This window comes from Aquarana catesbeiana, linkage group LG04 (assembly GCF_042186555.1).
Source record: "Aquarana catesbeiana isolate 2022-GZ linkage group LG04, ASM4218655v1, whole genome shotgun sequence".
Classification (NCBI taxonomy): domain Eukaryota; kingdom Metazoa; phylum Chordata; class Amphibia; order Anura; family Ranidae; genus Aquarana; species Aquarana catesbeiana.
In genome coordinates, this window is record NC_133327.1 from 376,915,023 (window position 1) to 376,932,109 (window position 17,087).

The 17,087-nt window shown below is 42.4% G+C and overlaps 1 protein-coding gene across 2 annotated transcripts; it reads left to right on the forward strand.

The window, feature by feature from the left end:
* Positions 1–540: 540 nt before the first annotated feature.
* On the forward strand, positions 541–7,039 carry MARCKS (myristoylated alanine rich protein kinase C substrate). 2 transcript variants are annotated; one of them, XM_073627108.1, is made up of 3 exons: positions 541–871; positions 1,610–1,718; positions 5,767–7,039. In XM_073627108.1, exons 2-3 carry the CDS (start codon positions 1,617–1,619, stop codon positions 6,520–6,522), a joined length of 858 nt encoding a protein of 285 aa, XP_073483209.1. In that variant the 5' UTR covers positions 541–871; positions 1,610–1,616; the 3' UTR covers positions 6,523–7,039. The 2 variants fall into 2 exon arrangements, with proteins under 2 accessions (XP_073483209.1, XP_073483208.1); XM_073627107.1 differs by lacking the exon at positions 541–871 and adding an exon at positions 1,089–1,353.
* The last annotated feature ends 10,048 nt before the right edge of the window (positions 7,040–17,087 follow it).

The window sequence follows — 17,087 nt, forward strand, 5'->3', positions numbered from 1 at the left end:
CTAGTTGAGGGATCTACACATATACTGAATATCCATAATGGCTGCAAAGTCTTCCGTAGACTAGCCTGGCTTCCAGCAGGCTGATGTGTAATAAGTGAGCTGGTCATTTTAGGGGTGGGGGGTTGAGCTCAGCAGGCTCCCCCCTCCTCTCAGGAGGGTAGAATGTGATCCTCACATAGACACATCACCTAACAACAAAAGCTCCCCCTCCCTCCCTTCTCTGATTCATTTCAGCCTCTTCCCAAAAATCTTCTCCAGCTGCCACATTAACCCCTCCGCCGCCGCAGCAGACTTGACAGCTTTCCACCACCAATAAAGATTTTTTTTTTTTTTTTACCAGCCACGTGACTGTCATTTTTAAACCTCATTGGATCCAGCTGAAAAAACAAATGTCATTTTATTTTTTTTAAGGATCCTTATCCTGGTGTGTTAGCTCTTGAGCCTACTCTGCCAAGAGAGGTGACAGCGCTTCCATCACTTTCACACTGCCAGGGATTGTAAAAAAAAAAAAAAAAAAAGCCATCCTCCATTGGGTGGCAACAAATCAGAAATAATTGGACAGCAGCATTTCATTAGGCTGGGAAGAGAACTAGAAAGATGTGCAGTTAGATGTAGAGGAAATGTGTTCTTCTCACATCTGGACAGCAGACATCCCCTCCTGATCTGAACACAAATCTCATCCTCCTCCTTTTTGTTTTGTTTTGTTTTTAATGAAATCTGCAATCATCAATTAAAAAAAAAGGGGGCAGCCAATCTGTTGATCAATCAGCTGGGAGCGATGGAGGAGTGATTGCAGACAAGCTCCATATAAATTGATCGGATCCCAGTTCATTGTGTACTAATAAGCAAACACAACACACAAAAAGAAGCAGTGAGTATGGTTTAACACAAATTCCTGTTTAATTGCGCTCTTTTCCCGATCTTGGTGTTGGCTGCATTTATTTTGGTAAATATGGTATTTGTATTAGTGATTAGATTTTTTTTTTTTTTTTTTTTTGCGATGCTGGGGCTGCATTGTTCTGCCCAAATTCCAAGCCGCGCCCCCTCCTTTGTGTAGGCGCGTTGTGATTGGTTGTGGTGGGGCTGGGCTGCCGTCATGCCTTGGGAAGCCCATTCATCTGTGCACTTGGGCGTTGGACTCCGCATCTTATTAGTGAGCGGGGAGATTTCTCCATTTTCCTGTTGGATCCAGCGCGGCTACTAACCTCACGGATATTTTGTTGCCTTTTTTTTTTTTTTTTTAATTGACGTGTGTGCTGAGAACTACTTTTTTTGTTTTTTTTTTTTTTTCTTATTAAGGATCCCCCGAGTGGTCGTTGTGGTTTTTTTTGTGGGTGCCTCCAGCTCATACTGGTGAATATCCTCCATCTCCTCTCACTTTTGTCTTCTCCCTCCTCCTCCTTCTTCTCCTGCAAAGAGGATCCTCCGGCTCTCTGCTCTCTATTGTTGGCCAGGCAGGCTGCAGAGCCCAGCACTACTACTACTACCACCATCATCTCTTTGTCTCCTTCTCCTCTTCTCTCTGCTAGTCCTGTCCGGGGGTTTGGGGGCTTCCTTGTTCCTCTCTTGGTGGTGACCCCGTTTTTTGCCTTTTGTTGGATATATACAGACCAGCCATGGGAGCCCAGTTCTCTAAGACCGGAGCCAAAGGGGAAGCCGCCACCGCAGACAAGCCCGGGGAAGCTGGAGCCGCCTCTCCCTCCAAGACCAACGGCCAGGTAAATGGGGGGAGATGGAGGGGTCTGTTGTATAGGGGGGGGGGGGGTCTGTTGTATGGAGAGGGATCTATTGTATGGAGAGTGTGCCTGGTCTACCCAGCGATCGGAGAGGAACATCAATCATCTCTGATGGGGGGTGATCAAACTCTTGATGGAGGGGTGTCGGTGCTTTTTTCTTTTATGGGGGTTGGTTGCCTGGTTTCCGGAGGGCTGATTACCCACGATCTCTGTTTGGGGGGGTTATTGGGGGTGATTGTCCCGATCTCAGGTGGGAGCGATCAGGCATTTCTAGGGGTTAATTGCCCGCGATCTGTCTGATGGAGATCTGGGCTTTTGTGGGCGATGGTTGCCCTGATCGCTGGTAATGTTGACGGCCCCCCCAGGCTTTTTTTTTTGGGGGGGGGGGGGTTGATCGCCCCGATCTGATGGGTGTTTTTGGCAGTCGGGTTTTTTCTGGTGGGGGGGGGGGGGTGTGACTGCTCCGATCTCTGGGGTTTGCTGTTCTGATGAAGCTTTTATTGGGGGGGTGGGGGGTCCATTGTCTAGTCTATGATAATGGTATTGGGTGATTCTTTCTTTTACCGGGGAATTAATTCTGATCTCCGATGGTTATTGGGAGCGATCGTCCCCTTTACTGGGGGGGGGGGGGTTAAAACAGTTTCAGAGGGTATTTGGGACGGTTTTTATTTTTTTTTCTGGAGGGTTATTTCTTGTGATCTCCAATGGGTATTGGGAGCGATCGCCCCCTTTACTAGGGGGTGGGGTGTAGTTGCCTCGGGGTATTGGGGGGCGATTGTCCTCCTCCCCCTGTTTCTTTTTTTCTTTTCTTTTTTTTTCTGGGGGATTGTCTTGATCAGATGGGGTTTTGGAGGTGTGTGTGTGTGTGTGTGTGTGTGTGTGTGTGGGGGGGGGGGGGGGGTGCGAGTGTTCCGATCTCAGATTATTGGAAGTAATTGTCCCTTTTTTACGGGGGGATTAATTGTACTGATCTACGGGTTATTGGGGGTGATTGTCCCTGTTACTGGGGGATTAATTTGTTATCACAGATGGGGTTTTGGAGGTGATCGCCCCCTTTACTGGGGGGTCCAGATCTTGGGGTATTGGGGGTGATTTACCCTGTTACTGGGGGATTGTCTTGATCACATGGTTTTGGAGGTGATCGCCTCCTTTACTGGGGGGTCCCGATCTTAGGGTATTGGGGGGGTGATTGACCCTGTTACTGGGGGATTATTGTCTTGATTACATGGGGTTTTGGAGGTGATCGCCTCCTGGGGGGGGGGGGGGCAGATATTGGGGGTGATTGACCCTGTTACTGGGGATTGTCTTGATGATATTGGGGTTTTTGGATGTGATTGCCCCCTTTACTGGGGGGGGGGGGGTCCCCGATCTCAGGGTATTGGAGGTGATTGTCCCCTTTTATTAGGGGGTTAATTATCGGATCATCAGATGTATTGTGGGGTGATGGGCCCCGATCGGGCTTGTATAGGGATGGAACCCTACAGAACATTGTCCTCTCCGACAGCAACATGTGTCTCCATGTATGAGCCCCGATGACCTGTCTCCATTTATTGTAATAAGGAATGGTGTATTGTGTAGAGTGCGGTGTATGGGAGGGGTCTTTCTCCGCCATTGTGTAGAGTAAGCCCCCTCTTTCTCTCGCTCTCTATCTCCTGTAGTAGGAAAGCACACAGGCTTTGTCTGTGTTGGCTCCTCGCTGGATCTGCTGCTACAAAGAAGGCGTGATCTGGGAACTAATGCACTGGCAGCCGAGCGAAGCTCCCCGGAGCATTGTGCTGGCTGGTGGAGGGACAGCGCCCTCTGCTGGCTGCGCGGCTTAGAGGCGCTTCCATAGCTTGTGTGGAGGCGTAGAAGGAGAATGGAGGGAAACGATATGCTTTTCAGTAACGCCATGTGGGCGCTATTGATTGCTAAAATAGAAGCCCTTGTGGGAAAGGCGGCTGGCGTGTTTTTTAATGAGTTGAAACTGCTGGCTGTGTCACTGCCCTTCCAGAAAGTAGTAAACACATTTGAGTAGCCTCACTGGTGTGCTGCTTGTTACCTCAGAGTTCATTGTGACTGGAGAGAACAAAAGCACTCTTCTAAAAAATAAAGACTTGTGAAGAGGCCTTATGGGATGCAGTTTTGTCCCCTCCAGTTTCCATGTACTTGCCCTCTCAGTGAAATAAAAGCAAAATGAGCCCTTGCCTGGGGCCCCATAAAGTTCTGTATATAGTAAATCAATCTCATGCTTGTCTCAGATTTCCTAATGGCCATGCACAGGAAGCATTGTATTGTCATCTGAGATGAGGCTCCATTCACAAAGCTTAACACCCAGGATAAGGATCAGATTTGCAAAAAAAGTCCAATGATGTTTGAAAATTGGTCACATAGCTTGAAATAAAGATTACTGTGATTGGTAAAGCTTTGTGAATTAAGCCCATTATGTCAAAGGCATACATAATTTGCCCTGGTATGGTTGCCTTTGGCAATCGGGCCCACAAGGCCCTCGGCCTCTACCACCTCAGGCTCCTTTCACACCATACTGCACATAGAAATTGCATGTGCAGGAACATGCATGTTTGGAAGCCTTGTGTTGCATTTTTATGCCTTACCGCGTTGCCATGTGAACAAGGCACATTTATTTTCTTTGTTCACTTAGTGACTTGTGTTTATCCAGTGTTGAAAAATGCAGGTCACCAGACCTGGTGGGTTGATTTACTTACACCGTAGAGTGCAAAATCTGATGCAGCTGTGCCTGGTAGCCAATCTGCTGCTAACTTCAGTTTGTTCAATTAAGCTTTGACCATAAAACCTGGAAGCTTATTTGTTTCCATGCACAGGTGCACCCAATGTTGTGCTCTCCAGTTTTAGTAAATGTGTGAGCAAGCCCTTGTTTGTTTTTGTTCCTTAAAGGGTAAGTTCACCTTTACAGAAAATCTGTAAGGTGAATTACTTCACCAGTCCGGGGACTTTAAATCCCAGTGGCTTAATCTCCTAAGCATACCTTGTAAAGGACAGTGCTGACCAATTGGAACCTGCCTGTCCTCCCCCGCCCATCCTGTTAGTGGGGGGAGAAGAGGGAAAGCTGCAGGGATTTCTGGACCGGTAAAGTGGCGACCAAATGTGTCAGCGGGTGTTCGTGGGACTCAGGTACAGCAGGACCAGGTGGGATGTGGAGGGGGTCCAGTGTAAGGTCACCTTACAGATTACAACTTACACTTTAATCAGGAAAACTGGGCCCTAAGGCTCAAAGTGTAAGTTCACCTTTACAAAAAATCTGTAAGGTAGACCTACATTGGACCCCCTCCCCATTCCCCTGGTCCCACTGTACCCAAGTCCCACGATCACCCAATGCGACATTAGGTCGATGCTTTACTAGTCTAGATATCCCAGAGGCTCTCTTCTCCCCTGCTGACAGGATGGGCTAGGCGTGTTCCGACTGGTCAGCGCCGTCCTTTACAAGGTACGTTTAGGAGATTAAGCTGCTGGGATTTTAAATCCCTGGACCGGTGAAGTGTTGACCTGATGTCTCCTTGCGGGTGATCACCGGCCTTGGGGAGGGGGGTCCAGTGTAAAAGTTCACCTTTACAGAAAATCTGTAAGATTAACTGGCACTCAAACAGGAAAACTGGGCCCTAAGGTCCCTTTCACACTGGGGCGGTGGGTGCGTTGGTGGTAAAGCGCTGCTATTTTTAGCGGCGCTTTACCATCAATTTTGCTGTGCTATTTGGCCGCTAGTGGCCGAGAGGGTTAAAAATGCCCGCAAAGCGCTGCAGCAGCAGAGCTTTGCCGGCGGTATAGCTGCGCTACCCATTGATTTCAATGGGCAGGAGCAGTATACACACTGATCCTTCACTGCTCCAAAGATGCTGCTAGCAGGACTAAAGCGCCGCAGTGTGAAAGGGGTGTTGGGTTCAATGTACAATTCATCTCTGCCATTTTAAAGGCTTGGTAATAACCTTATGTGACACCAGTGGTAGTGAGTATTGTGACCACTGGTACCCCCTGACTGATTCAGTTTGTTTTTTGGGTTCTTTCCCTCCTGCAGGAAAATGGGCATGTAAAGGCAAATGGTGATGCATCTCCTGCAGCAGCCGAGGCAGAAAAGGAGGAAGTCCAGGCTAACGGAAGCGCCCCTGCTGAGGAGACGGCAAAAGAGGAGGTAGCAGCAGCCGCCGAGCCCACCCCAGAGAAGGAAGCTGCTGCGTCCGCCGAAGGGGAAAGCACAGAACCAGCCTCTCCAGCTGAAGGTGAGGCCTCTGCCAAAACAGAAGAAGCTGGTTCCACTTCTACTCCTTCCACCAGCAATGAAACCCCCAAGAAGAAAAAGAAACGGTTCTCCTTTAAAAAATCTTTCAAGCTGAGTGGCTTTTCTTTCAAAAAGAACAAAAAAGAAAACAATGAAGGAGCAGAGGCCGAGGCAGCAGCTGCATCCAACGAGGGAGCAAAGGAGGATGCTCCTGCAGCTGCTCCAGAGGCAGCCAATGAAGAGGCAAAACCAGCCCAGGAAGAGGCTCCTGCCAGCAGCACAGAAGAAAAAGAGGAGACTGCTGCAGCAGCTGCCTCACCTGAGCCCCAGGAGACCAAAACTGAAGAGCCTGCACCAGAAAAGCCCACAGAAGAGGTAAAGCCAGCCGAGGAGCCAAAGTCTGAGGAAAAACCCACAGAAGAGGCCCCGGCTGCTGCTGCCGCTGCTCCAGAGGCCCCATCCACTGAACCAGAGGCACCAAAAGCTGAAGAACCAGCAGCTCCTACACAGGAAGCTACATCTGAATCCAGTCCAGCAGCCGAGTCAGCAGAGTAAAAAGATGGCAATTTTGAGATAATCAAAGGACTTTTTTCTCCCCTTGTTTGTTTGTTGGAGTGGTGCCAGGTACTGGTTTTGGAGAACTTGTCTACAACCAGGGATTGATTTAAAGAATTTTTTTTTTTTTTTTTTTGGTCTTTTTGTTTATTTTTTTTTTTTCTCATCCTTTACAGATCCCATCTCAAATCATTCTGTTACCACCATTCCAACAGGCCGTGTTGAGTTTACAGCAGTCACCGGCCTCGATCCTTTTTGCATCAGTATTAATGTTTTTGCGTACTTTGCATCTTTTATTGAAAATGTATACTTTTTTTTTTTTTTTTTTTTTTGTCAATTTATGGACATGCCCATAATGAAGGAGATGGGTGGGTCATTAAAGGGGATATCAAAAATGAAGTGATAGGAGCCACAGTGGGTTTTTAGGTGGTGCACACGTTGCCAAGAGAATGTGCCACATGGAATGGGGTCAGGTTTCTGTTCTTTGTTTCTTTTTTTTTTTTTGTTTGTTTCTTTTTCTTTTTAAAAAGAAAGTAATGAATATTTGAGGGCAGCCTTCTACAAGGTTTACAACACTAAAGGTCTTGACTAAGATGGCAAGCAAAATAAAAAAAATAAAATCAATACCCAGATCATAGTTTTAGTAATTCATTTAAACCATAGGAACTTTTCACTTATCTCATGTTAGCTGTATCAGTCGGTGATTAAAGTAGAAAATACGAGTTGTATAGGCTTTATTGTTTATTGCTGGTTTATGACCTTAATAAAAATGTAATTATGTATTACCAGCAGGGTGTTTTTAACTGTGACTATTGTATAAAAGGAATCTTGATATCCAAAAGCACATGAAGTTTGCAACTCCTTCCACCCTGCCCATTTTTGTAAAACTGCAGTCAAATTGGACCTTTTAAACACAAAATTTTAAACTCAACAAAAGCTGTGATAAGTGGAATGGTTACTGTTTATACTGTGGTATGTTTTTTTGATTACAGCAGGCAATGCTTTCTTTTCCAGTTGTCTTTAAAAAAAAAAACAAAAAAAAAAACTTAAGGAAAACTTCAGATGCAATGGTTTTTTGTGTAGCATCTTTGTCTTTCATGTTTTGTAAATACTGGAGAAGCTTTGACCAATTTGACTTAGAGATGGAATGTAACTTTGCTTACAAAATTGCTATTAAACTCTTGCTTAAGGTGTTCTAATTTTCTGTGAGCACACTAAAAGCGAAAAATAAATGTGAATAAAATGTACATGTTTTGTGTTTCTTTGGCATATAGTTTAATATCGCCTACTTGAATAGGGGTGTTTTTTTTTTTTTTTTTTTTATGCAAATGTGCATGTCTCATCCTGGTCTTGCCCATTAACTATAGTGGCCTTCTTGATCCCATTGGTATTGTGTAGCTATGTTTTGGCAGGATCTTTATAGTCAAGTGGTGAGGTGCAGGTAGATTTGTTTGGCTGCAATCATGTGTAAAACTAGGTACTGGTTGCAGCTGGTTAGGTGGTCCCACAGGACAGGTTTGGGAAGCACTAACCTGAACAAAAGCTGCTTCATCTATCCTTGTGGCTCCTTTTCAAATGCTTAATCCTCACATGTATAATAGGCCTTTTGTATAGCCAAAGGAAGTGAGGGTTTTTTTCCTCACTAGAATGCCTCTCCTGAAGAAGACTTCAAAGTTGCTTCAGGGTATGGAAACCTACTTTACATTTCAATGCTTGTACACATTCCAAGTGTAGCAATGAATAAAAACAAAGCATTCTGGGCATATTTTTACTTATTTGGTTTCAGGTGTTTTTTCTGCAGTGTGATCTCAAATTTTCTTTCCACTTATTGCCTTTTGACCACAGTGAGGATCGTAGGGATTACTTTTATGAGAACTGAAGAGTGAAAAATCTGCAGCTCTGCACAGAAACTAATCTGGCTACCATGCACTGCTGCGCCAGATTTTGCACTCCAGTTTTAGTAAATCAACCCCCATAGTCTCTTGGAGAAGAGTTGGATCAGGCAAGCTGTGTTGGCTTTTGGAAACCAGCATATTTTTGGAGGGTTGGTGTGGGCTCAACAAACTGTCCAAGACAGTTCTTCCCTGACTTATTTAATGAGGTTCACAATAGTTTATTGTAGTACTAGGATTTTTCACAGTACATTAATTCAGATCGGTTTTTGGATTAATGAAACCATTTCACATTGAGGTATATAGAAGTATCTATTTGGGGAGATTGCCATTTATTGACCAAGTAGATTGTCATGCATCTTTTTTTTTTTTTTAGCTAATGAATGGGTATTGCCCCAAAGACAAACTTTGGTTGATGGCTAACAGTGGTCTGCTGCTGTTGAGGTATATGTAAATATCCTCCTCATCCATACAAGTCAGTTTAGGCTGCAGTTGGGTATGCATTTTTTTTTTTTTTTTTTGGCTTTCTAGGTTTGGTAACTTGGTCATAATTTTATTACTATGAAGTAATCTAAGCTCTTGTTAGTCTGGCGCGGCAGTATTCTCCCCCCCCCCCACCCCCCATATGGCATTGGTTGGCTCTTTTGTAACAGTCTTCCTGGTGTGTGTGTGGGTTTTTTTTTTTTTTTTTTTTTTTTTTTTTTTTTTTTTTTTTCCTGGCTTAATATTTCAGTACTTGATGTTTGGTAGAAAGAACTGGCTGACTTTCTCTGGCATGATCAGTTTATAAACTCATTAGGAAGGGAAAAACAGATGTATTGTCCTTAACAACCAGTTAATATAAGTTGCAATTGGAAAAATGCATGTGGACCAATTGGCAAACTAGTTTCAATCGGTATTGGGCATCTGGGTGAATAACCTACATCCACGATCTTCCATTACTAATCCCCACCCCCTTTTGGGCCTGGTGGTGGGAGATCATAAATAGGTGAGTAAAAAATTTTGAAGGTGTTATGCTGCAGTGAGTGGACAGGAGAAAGTGCTCATTTAGTGCCTGAGCCCTAGAATTCACTCAGCTGTGAAGCAGTGTCCCTCTCTCCACTGGGTCCTGACTCTTGATTGGATAGATTGATGGCAGCACAACCATTGGCTCCTGCTGCTGTCAATCAAATCCAATGACCTGGGGATGGTGGGGCTGAGTCAGGCATTCATGTCTATGGATGCAAATGCTAAACTAGGGAGCGTGCGGGCAAGGAACCCCCCCCCCCCCCACCTTGCTTTAATACTAGACGGAGCTACTGATCTAGAAAAAGTAGCCTGAAATTTTAGAACACCAGGTATGCTCAGATTTCTTGGTCAAAGGCATTAGGGTATTGTTGCAACTATGGAGATAAGGTGTGAATGATGTGCCTTTTAACACAAGGGGACATTAGTGCTTTATACTTCCATGCTGACAGGGTTTTTAAACCTCTGTTCTACAGCACTAAAGATGGTCATAGACTAATATTACTTCAGCAGGGACCAACTAAATGTTGGGCAGTGTGTGGCCTCTTGGTCAAAATCTGTAAAATAAGTTGAAACCCTTTTGCAGTTCTGCTTAAGTATAGAGTGCCTTTCTTCCCCAAACTTGGCACATGTTGCTAAAGGGGGGGGCTTATTTGGGTTAACTATTAATAAAAAAACTGCCTTCAGGTTACTTGGCCATTAAGAAGTTAATATGGTGAATGCTGCAGTATATTTCTTTTGTCAGACAGTTACCCCTTGATAAAAGGCTCCCCATTGGGTAATGCCAACAGACTTGTTGAGCAAACTGGATCTAAAAGTGTGATGGTGTAATCAATTGTTACCACAACAAGAAGTTTGTGCCTTCGTTAGAAGGCTGGAACAGATTTTCTTGAAGAAAATTGACACCCATGCAAGCCCTGCTTTAGGGACAGCAACAATTGAGAAATGCTGGCATAAACCTACAACACAAAGAAGGGAATTTGTTAAAACTGGAGCAGTTGTACTTGTAACAATTACCTATTATCTTTGAAGCCTAACAGAACAAGCTGAGGCTAAGAAGCTGATCATTTGCCATGCATTGCTGCGCCCAGGTCTGTCTGTTGCAATTTTTGGTAACTTCCCCATATTGTATAGATTACATTGCTAAGGGCTGTAAATATGTTCTTGGAATTTTTTTGTAGTAAGGGAAAGGTAAGAACCTTTTTTTGGTTGCACTGTGATCTTATATGGGACATTGGCAATATTTACCCTTTATTCCTGTACCTGTGATCATTGTAACTGGTCCAGGGATTGTTTCCCCAATCAAGGCATGGCAAATGATATAAACCTGAAAGGCTCTTGCCATTTTTCACTCTACAACAGGGACTATATTGCATGTGTGTGGGCTGACATTTCAACTGTTGATTGTAAAAGTGAAGCAATTTCTCCATCTGCAATCCATGCACAGTTGGGAGGTGCATGGCAACATCTTCTAACTCACTTGGAGCTAAGGTGACCATCAAACTTCCCACAGCTCAGTTTGAAATATTTATTCAACAACCGTATCAGGAAAGGATTTGGGCTCACGCACTTTTTGGACCTATAGGTCCTTAGTCGTAGTTACTATATCTCTTTATTTTTTTCTGGATCCCATTATTCCATAGAAGGCACAGTTCTTATCACATTGTGTACATGTCTTGTCCTTGCCTTTTCTAATCCTTTTCAATTTTTATCAGGCAAAATAAAAATGTAGTTTATTGTAATGAACAAAGTAATTTTCCAGTTAATGTTGCTGTACACCACTTTACTGCTTATTCTTCTTTCTTTTTTATTAATGGTTACATGGTGCATGATTTGCTAAGGGCTTACATTCTTCAAGAAAGATGCATTAAAGTGCCTGTTTAGCTGCCATGTTTGAGAGTTTGTATGTGTCCCTCAGAAATCATGCACTAGTTGTCTTTTCACGTTTTGAAATGTAACACTGATTTTACATGAAGCAAACAATATGCACCAATAAAGATCTCCTACATAATCAGTTATCATTTGCTTTGTTAGCATTGTTTTCATGATCGGAGGTAAGAAAAGTGCATTTTAATAGACTTAAAGCTGAAGTCTTGGCACAAGAATGTCAACTGAAATATATTCTTCAATAGCCACAACAGATATAAATCCAGTTTGTGTACATTTAAACCTAGGTATTGGCTTGTAAAAGTAGCAGTGACATTAACATGTGGCACATGGCCTGTACAGAGAGCAGCTCCATTGGTGGCACCCAGCAGGCCCACCTACTGCAGGAGGGGGGCAGACACATGACCACTCAGAAGGAGAGAGGGCAGCAGTAACTGGTCTTTATTACATTAAACTCCTGCACAGAAGCAAACATTCACATTGATCTTCAAGGAATACACAAATCACCCCTAAGCTCAAGTAAGAGTCCACATGCCTCTTGTATTTGATTATCCCATATTTCAGCTTTAACTACATTTAGATATATACCCACATCAATAAATAGCGAACATCCCTTAATCTTCTGTTAATAGGCTTTTTTTTTTTGTAGAACTTGGTAATTTAGTATTAGGTGGTTGAGGTTGGATGTTTGAAGTTGTTCAGCATTTGGCTGCATCCATGAATGTAAGTATTGTAAACTACTTCTGTTTCCTCCTTGAAGTCTCAGAGCATCAGCTTTGTTATCTGGCTTTTAATGATGACCTTAAAACCTTTCATAAGAAACATGAGGGCTGTCCTTGCTGACCTCTTGTGAAAATGTTAGTTGTTTGGCTGTGATGCCGATCCTCTGATGTCAGTATTTTAACCTTAAACAAGTATGTGAATAAGGCTACAACGCAAAAGCTCATGTTCCACTTTTCAGGTGTTTCCATTGAAGTCCATGGGGACAAAAATGCTCAATTCTACCTGAAAAGTAGTTTGTACTTTTTTGAGCAACAGATGTTTTGCTACAAGCGACAGAATGCTCAGATGTGAGCAAGGGCTATTGAAAACAATAGGTTTTTGTTGCTGAGCATTATTGAACTCCAAGCTACAAAACGCGCAAGTGTGAACGGGGCCTTAGAAATTCAGAATTGCTTAGTCTGCATATCCGTTCCAGGTCAATGATTCAAAATACTGGAACCAGTGTGTGAATGCCATGACAGATGCCATGATGACACCAATCTAAGGATTTTGGACCACAATGGATGAAAACCCAGGAGGTAGGTATATATCTCTATAAATATTTATTTATAATGGAATTACTTTTTATATCAACAGACTTTGTTAGTATTTGTAGTGAACACCCCAGCCTATTGTCACCCCCATTGATGAAGGCTGAAATTTGAAAAGTCCTGGTAACTGCGAACTTGTAAAACATTAAAGCAAACGGGAAATAAAATGCTCTCTTAAGGTTCCTCCTTTATGTTCCCAGTGTTGAAAAGAACACATTAGGGTGCCGATTAAATGGAAAAAAAATTACTAATTGCTGTTCTTATCATATTGGCTTTCTGATTACTAGGTCTTGGCCAGATCTGGTCATGTGGCGCTCTAGTCTATGTAAGAGATTTTTTCCCTCTTGCTAAATTGAACCCGTCATCATTGTATAAAGCCAGATTAGTCTTCTTCCTGCGGTTTTATTTTCTTTCTTCTGTGTGAAAGCTACACTGGCAGTTGTGATTTCTAGCCTAGCAAAAAATCTGCTGAGCTTGGCTTGGTTGAACGTTTCCCAAACACTTGCTCAAATACTGGCCATAGTATGTGTTTCCTAATTCCCCTCACAGATAAACACGAAAAAAGATAGTATTCCTTTTAGACAACACAACTTCCCTCTTCACTACCTGGTAGTTTAAAAAAAAAGATCTACAATGAGGCTAGTTGGGTGCTTTTTGTACCCTGTCTGACAGATGGATCTTGCTCATTCTGGATGCTTTGTCATGCATTTATCTGCATTTCCAGTGCAGGTTAGTTGTATGAAAGTCAGAAAATATATTCCTGAAGATAATTTATCAAAACTGGAGCAGACAGAGTTTGGAGCAGTTGTGCATAGCACCCAAATCAGCTTCTATCTTCAGTTTGTTCAATTAAGGTTTGAAAATGAAAGAAGCTGATTGGTTGCCATGTACAGCTGCCCTGGTCTTGATAAATTCTCCCCAATTTTTAGAGACTCTGTTTCCCCAAATGCCATATATTGCAAAATAGTACTATATCTTGCATTTTTAAATGGTCTGACCTGCCTTGTCACCCTTGCTATTTAACATACTTATTCAGTCATTTGTCTGACACCTATTTAGACACGTTCTCTTGTCCTCAGTAGGTATTTCCTCCATCTCTCTTTAGAGCAGGGGTCTCCAAACCTTCTAAACAAAGGGCCGGTTTATTGTCCTTCAAAACTTAGGGGGCCGGAGTGGCCAGTGAAAGTAGAAAATGCCCCAACGTCAGTGGGAGTAAAAAAATTACTTGGTGCCCATAGTCAGTAGAAGGAGGAATACTGCCCCATCATTGGTATTAGTTGGACGAATAGTGCGCCAATGCTGGTGTCAGTGGAAGGAGTAGTGTCCCATCAGTGGGAGGAGAAATGCCCTGCTGTTGGTGTCAGTGGAAGGAATAGTGGCCCTTTGTTGGTGTCAATTGGAGGTATAGTGCCCCGGGGGCCAGATAAAGGCAAGCAATGTCTGCATTTTGCCCAAGGGCCTTAGTTTGGAGAGCACTGCTTTAGAGAACATTACACCAAAGCCTCTTTCAAATCTGAGTGATTTGAAGCATGTTTCAAAAAGCACTTCAAATCTCAACACTCAGATTTCCATGATATTCTATTGTTCCTAAAGTAGCAGAGAGAGAAAAATATCACCGCTCTGAAGGAGGTCTGTGAGGAACAAACAATTTCTCCATGCTGGAAGTAACAGGTGCAGGCAATGCTGCTAATTGAGAGGTAAACGAGAAATCCTGGACAGCCGCACTCAAAAGTAATCTTCTATCTTTATTTAAGTATAATCATAAAAATACATGCCACAGCATCACAAAGCAGGAAAGCTGACACATTTCACAGTGTAGTCAGTGCTTAATCATAGCTGAGCTATGATTAAGCACTGACTACACTGAAACTCGTCAGCTTTCCTGCTTTGTGATGCTGTGGCATGTATTTTTATGATTATACTTAAATAAAGATCGAAGATTACTTTTGAGTGCGGCTGTCCAGGATTTCTTGTTTACCTCTCTATTCTATTGTTCCTGTTTACATCTGAGCAATGTGCTGTCACTCGCTCAAAAAGAGTACAGGAGTGTCTTTGGGGCATGATTATGTGTTATCATGCATTTTGGGTGATAGGGCCATTTTGAATGGGCTGACAGCAGACCATAAACTATTAAAAAAAATGTTTCTTTAATGCAGCGCACCACTACACATGGTATGTAGTTGAATATTGTAATTGCAATGGGGTGCCAATCTAGAGTAGGTAACACATACATGTTTATCTAGCACAAAACAAGAGCATGGAAGAGCTAATTTAAATACAAAAGTAAAATATAAAAACATATTTAAGATTAACAATGCAATAATGCATAATATAAAATATGTACTCCGAAAATACACTATACTTTCCCTTTAAGAAGCCTGTGTTGTACTGATGATAGCAAGTTAAGCCCAAACAGCTATTTTTCAGCTGTGGGGAGAATGTGAAAAACTGGACATAATCGTTTAGAATACAGGAGCTAGCAAGTCAACAGAACATTTTTTTCATTACAAAAAAGACTGTTGCAAAAAAATCACTTGCTGCCCGCAGTCTGTTAAAAATTACTTTCACCCACAATCTGTATATTAATGTTATGCTGAGCATTCTTGAATAAATGTTCTTCATTTGAAGGCCACCAGTGAACACTTTGCACAGCTGGTAGTCCACAGTCACAGCTGCCACTGATGATAGGGAGCTAATTAGAGAGGTTCCCAAATATTTGTCAGCTATGACATAGCGATCACATGTAGGCTGGAGGCTATTTTGACAAAATAAGCCTTTAGCCTGCAGATAGCACTGTAGATGCCATTGCAAACAAAAAGTGGCAGTGTGCATTTGTTTAGTATTATAATTGTCACAAAGAATTGCAGTATTAAAAATAATATATTAAAAATATTTTTTTACATTTTTGCACACTTGACAGACTGTAATAAAAAAAAAAAAAAACAGAGGAGTTTTATTAAAACATTGTACCAAAACAAGTCCTAAACATATGGAGTTTGATTTACTAAAACTAGAGAGTGCAAAATCTGGTGCAGCTCTGCATAGAAACCAATCAGCTTCTATGTTTTTCTTTTTCTGCCAAAGCTTAATTGAACAAGCTGAAGTTAGAAACTGATTGGCTACCATGCACAGCTGCACCAGATTTTGCACTCTCCAGTTTTAGTAAATCAACCCCATAATGTCCTTAAATATACAAAAATACAGTATTTTAGTATGCAAATTTAGTTGTACGGTTATTATTAACTGATATTGCTAAATTTGACCTGGGCATCTAGGCATCAATGACCTCTGCTCATGAAAGAGTTAAAACTAAACATCTCTATTGCCATGTTGTCCAATGAATGTGGAAGTGGATTACATGCTAGAAGGGAAAAAAATGCTAACAATGTCAAAGAACATTTCCTACACATGAAAAATGCTGTTCCATGTATTTCTATCTATGTGGTGCTGTCACATGTTTCAAAAGAGATCACATTCATTTCATATACAGTGCCTTGCAAAAGTATTCACCCCCCTTGGCGTTTTACCTATTTTGTTACATTACAGCCTTTAGTGCAATGTTTTTTTGGTCTGAATTATATGTGATGGATCAGAACACAATAGTCTAAGTTGTTGAACTAAAATTAGAAAAATATATGTACGTAAAACTATTTTTCAGGAATAAAAAACGGATAATTGGCATGTGCGTATGTATTCACCCCCTTTGTTATGAAGCCCATAAAAGTTCTGGTGCAACCAATTACCTTCAGAATTCACATAATTAGTGAAATGATGTCCACTTGTGTGCAATCTAAGTGTCACATCATCTGTCAATAAATATACACACCTTTTTGAAAGGCCCCAGAGGCTGCAACACCTATGGTAAGCAAGAGGCACCACTAACCAAACACTGTCATGAAGACCAAGGAACTCTCCAAACAAGTAAGGGACAATGTTGTTGACAAGTACAAGTCAGGGTTAGGTTTTAAAAAAATATCCAAATCTTTGATGATCCCTAGGAGCACCATCAAATATATCATAACCAAATGGAAAGAACATGGCCCAACAGCAAACCTGCCAACACGCCAAAACTCACAGACCAGGCAAGGAGGGTATTAATCAGAGAGGCAGCACAGAGACCTAAGGTAACCCTGGAGGAGCTGCAGAGTTCCACAACAGAGGCTGGAGTATCTGTACATAGGACGACAATAAGCCGTATGCACCATAAAGTTGGGCTTTATGGCAGAGTGGTCAGAAGAAAGCCATTACTTTCAGCAAAAAACAAAATGGCATGTTTGGAGTTTGCGAAAAGGCATGTGGGAGACTCACAAAATGTATGGAGGAAGGTGCTCTGGTGTGAAGAGACTAAAATTGAACTTTTTGACCATCAATGAAAATGCTATGTCTGTCGCAAACCCAACATATCACATTACCCAAAGAACACCATCCCCACAGTGAAACATGGTGGTGGCAGCATTATGCTGTGGGG